We start from the raw sequence: 5,000 nt of genomic DNA on the forward strand, positions 1-5,000 counted from the left end.
GTGAAGGACTGGGTGTGGAGGGAGGGGAGAGGAGAAGGAAATTATTGCTTGGAAGGGGAGTCCCCCTTCCATAAAACAACTCGTCAATTGGCCTTCACGAATTCTTTCCCTACGTTGTCTTTTTTCTTCTGGAGACTCGTCGGCGTCTCGAGTAGGCTTTCTCTTACCTTTAATGAATAATCTTTCTAATGTTCGTTGAACTTTTCTACGTTGCACGATTTTTCTGAAGTGCGTCATGACGTTATCGTTGAAAATGTTCACTGCACGGGTTGCAACTGCGATATTGGGGTGGTATTTTTCAATGAAAGCCTGCATTTCAGTCCATTTAGCACACAGTTCGTTGATTATAGCACTCGAAGCTTACCTTCTCTCCAGATGATATTTCTTCCATCTGTTCCTGTCATTGGTATTGTTGCAGGTGCCTTAACTCTTCCGTGATCAGCTCTGCAGAGTGGCCTTCAACGAGCTCATGCACGTCCTCTGCTTCAACTTGAAGGCCCATGTTTTTGCCCATAGACACAATATCGTCAATAAAAGTGGAGTCTTCGACAGCAGGATTTGTGTAGGGATGAAACCCCTTAAAATCTCTTTCTGGGACACACTCTGGCTAAAGTTTTCGCCATGCACTTGTCAGAGTACGATACGACACTTGGCCCCAGAGCAAATCAATGAGATTCACACAACTTGGGATAGTGAAATGGTCTTTCCAAAATGTTCTATGGGTCAAGTTGGTGTTACTCGTCACGTGTATGTGTATATATATATAACATATATATATATATATATATATATATATATATATATGTAAATATTTATATATATGTATATATATATATATATATATATATATATATATATATATATATATATATATATATATACATGTACCAATAGCTATTTCTTCCTTACAATGGAGGTAAAAAAAAAAGCATAAAATCGACTCTCACCCATTCTATCCCCACGTATTCCACTCTCATTCACCCCACCCCCCTTCTTCTTCTCTTGGCTTCTCCTAGATGACGAGTTATCCCTGCATCTCGCCCACTCCCCTGGGTTAGAAGCAGTGTAACAAGACACAGCACATCCACAGCAAGGCCTCTTCATTTAATCGGCGACAGCCCGCTCTCCATCTCCTCATGCAGAAAAAGATAAGACGGGAAGAAATCCCTTCGGGCTGCGTCAAAATATCATTCACACATACTCCCTCACCCCCCATCCCCTACCCACTCCCTTCCATGCATCACAGCATCATCCATACGCAACCATTCTCCATTCACCCTTATCTTCTGTCTTCTCCCTTCCTTCCTCAACAGACATTCCCCTCTTTTCCAACGCCCCTTTTTCCCCATCTCATCATGGTTACTCCTTTCACTTCTGCCTTCCACACCTCTTTTACTGGTCTTTCTTCATTCATTCTTTCCATTTGTCCAAACCATCCCAATACTCTTTCATCAACCCTGTCTTCCAACTCCCTTTCCACACACCCCTCACCTCTTCACCTCCCCGTTTCTCACTCTCTCCAGCCTAGTAAACCCTATCATACTTCTCAGGCACTTCATCTCAGACACATTCAAACTCCTCTCTTCCTCTCCTCCTGTCCCATGCAGTGCTGTCGGCACAATCACTCTTTCATGCAATCTCCTCTTAGCATCCATTCCCAAATGTCTAATTCTCATTACATTTTTTCATCGCCCAAGGCATTTACTTCCTTCTCTCAATCTACATTCTATCTCCACCTCCACTCCTCCCTTTCCCGCCACACTCGCACCAAGTAGCTAAAATTATCCACTTCCTCCAGTATCTCTCCCATAATAGTCACTTCCAACTTGCTGTGACATTATCCACTTGTAGTTCTCATCACCTTACTTTTACCCACATTTATCTTCAACTTCTTTCTTTTGCACCCCCCGAACTCTGTCACTAACTTCCTTAATCCCTCCTCTGATCCTGATATAAGCGCAGTGTCGTCGGCAAACAACAACTGGGCTATCTCCCACTCTTCTCAATTTTCTTTAACCATATGCAATCCCCGACCCATTACCTCTCGCACCACCCCATCCATGTATAAATTGAACAGCCAAGGAAACATAACACATCCCTGGCGAAGTCCCACCTTTACCTCAAACCACTCACTCTCTCCTCTTTTCTTTGTACCTCTCATATGATTCTCTCGTCCTATTGTATAACCAATTTGTGAACGTTTGCTTCCTCTCTCCTACAACGTTCTTTGATTCCTCATCCTACCACTCACTACCCTTTTATTTCCTCCCGTCCTCCTTGTTTCACACACCAACTTTGCACACCTTGTGACCTCCTCCTTGAACCATCCCCATTCCTCCTCCACTCCTGGTTCTACTCGATCCTTCACTCCCTCCCACTCCTCTTTCAGCTTCTTCTTGTACCCCTCCTTTCCCTATTAATTTAAATAGTTTACTCTAAGCACCTCCCTACCTTCTGTCCTCTTTCTCTTTCTCCAACTATCCTCTAATCTCAACTTATCTTCCACCAAAAATGATCTGATATTCCCTTAGAACATGTACATACAAAACAGTTCCTACTGTCCTCCTGGTTACCACTATGTAGTCCATTAACGCTCTATCTACCACCTTTCCTTTTATCACCCTCTCCCATGTGTACTTATGCTTGACTTTCTTCCTAAACACTGTATTTGCTATCATGAACTCTCTAGACATATCTCCACCATCATCTCTCCGCTACAATTTTTTCCTGGAACTTCATACTTCCCAACCACTCCGTCTATTGGTACATTTCTTACCCTAGCATTAATATCTCCCAATACTACTACATTGACGTTTCTCTCTATACCCTCTATGCACTTATTCAAATCTATTTTATTTTATTTCACTATTTTTTCAATTCATGACAAAAAATTAACACCTTTTAGATTCCACACAACACCATTTCACATCACACTAGACATAGCAAAACTGTTTCTGTTAATCAATTTGTTATATGACTGAATCATATATGTGATTCATTACGTATTTGAGTCGATTATGTAACTCATGATGTGTACAGACCAACCACAGATCCCACCCCCGCGGAGGGACATGGACCTGGTTCCCTATGTATACCGCCGGCTTCATCCCAGAGTTATATTCCTCTGAAGAAGTTAAAAGCGAAACCGGTCATGAATGAAGCTCAAGAATCAGATCCAGACGCGGTGTTGTGTGTGTGTATTTATCTAGTTGTATTTTATGGGAAGGGGAGCTATGCTCGTGGTGTCTTCATATCTCATTTTATCTAAATTGTTTTTAAATTCATGTGTTGTTTTGGCACACGCCATTTTCTCATCTAACTTGGTGTGTGTGTGTGTGTGTGTGTGTGTGTGTGTGTGTGTGTGTGTGTGTGTGTGTGTGTGTGTGTGTGTGTGTGTGTGTGTGTGTGTGTGTGTGTGTGTGTGTGTGTGTGTGTGTGTGTGTGTGTGTGTGTGTGTGTGTGTGTGTGTGTGTGTGTGTGTGTGTGTGTGTGTTTGCATATACATATATATAGATAAATATATATATATATATACATATATATATATATATATATATATATATATATACATATATACAGAGTTGGGCGCGTTCCTCTGTGCGTTCCTATGTACGTTTCTCGGTACGTTCCACTTTAGTTTCGCCGCAGTTAGCGCTCCCAAACTATGAAAGCTTAAGAGACAGGTTTTTACCGAAATAAAAGTCCGGTAGGCCACATACTATACCATAGAAAAATTTCGTAAGCCACATCCAAAAGGTAGCCCACATACTATACCGGCACACACACACACACACACACACACACACACACACACACACACACACACACACACACACACACACACACACACACACACACACACATATATATATATATATATATATATATATATATATATACATATAGATATATATATATATATATATATATATACATATATATTATATGTAGCTCTTGCCCTCACAACACCCTACAAGCCCTTCCATATAAAATACACGAAGAAATAGAAGAAGACATTGATAGACATGAATAAACAAATAAATACATTCATAGAGAAATGAATAAACGAAGATTAAAAACAAATAGTTGTATACACATAGACAGATCAACAAACGGATAGATAAACAAATAAGGAGGGGAAATGGAAGGATGAAGAAGAATGGGAGAGAGAAAGGGATAAGATACTGAGAAATGTGAGGATGAGCATTAGAGGAGAGAATATGATATGGACATAGCTTCAAAGACATAACAGGAATAGAAGACACAGAAAGGAAATAGCAACTCTCTAAAGGAGAGAGAGAGAGAGAGAGAGAGAGAGAGTGGGAGGTTACTTTGAGGTGAAGTCTCATTGGCCACTTACCTAAAAGTGTGGTGGCGATGGTGGTTGTGGTGGTCGAATACCACATGATGCCACTTCAAGCGGCCTCCTTCCCCCGAAACGCTAAGATTTTCCGAACTGGATCTGTGGAAGAACATAACAGATTAGGTGGAAGAACAGAACAAAATAAGAAGATGGAACAAGGCCAGTTCGCCATTTTGTAGACGTTCTCTTTACAAGACTCAGGAACCAGCTGAAATCGAAAGCGCACAGGAAACCAACTCATAAAGGTGATTTGTTTAAGCTCCATTTCTACTCAGCGTGTGACGCTACCCTGTCTTAAAGCCACGCAATGCAAACGTGCCAAGTCATCCCAGAGATACCCACGGCAAGGACAAGAAAAAAAAAATCGCCCTAAATGAAAATAAATAAATAAATACAAACTCAAGAAAGGACCATCAATGGAGACCAGCAATACTTGAAGCAGAGACAAAAATCAGGCCATAATTAAATAATATATTAATTCACGAACCTCGTCCATCATAAGACCTGTCACAGCACCCTACGAATCACCCCTAACATACATAAAAGCCAGGGGTCCCCCCACCAGCACCACCATGGTACATTATTATTATATTCTATATGCTCCTACATTTCCGACAAGGGCTCACATCTGCATCGT

The 5,000-nt window shown here is 41.1% G+C and overlaps 1 protein-coding gene across 2 annotated transcripts in view; it reads right to left on the reverse strand.

Annotated features, from left to right (window-relative positions):
• LOC143035328 (uncharacterized) overlaps positions 1-5,000 on the reverse strand; it is a 70,931-nt gene that overhangs the window by 62,551 nt on the left and 3,380 nt on the right. For both annotated transcript variants that reach the window (XM_076202272.1, XM_076202271.1), the window contains exon 2: positions 4,361-4,462. In XM_076202272.1, coding sequence (XP_076058387.1) covers positions 4,361-4,406 — 46 coding nt within the window. In that variant the 5' untranslated portion in view covers positions 4,407-4,462. The remainder of the gene's footprint in view (positions 1-4,360; positions 4,463-5,000) is intronic.

Source organism: Oratosquilla oratoria, chromosome 18, assembly GCF_046742065.1.
Source record: "Oratosquilla oratoria isolate Oo_2021 chromosome 18, ASM4674206v1, whole genome shotgun sequence".
Taxonomy (NCBI): Eukaryota; Metazoa; Arthropoda; class Malacostraca; order Stomatopoda; family Squillidae; genus Oratosquilla; species Oratosquilla oratoria.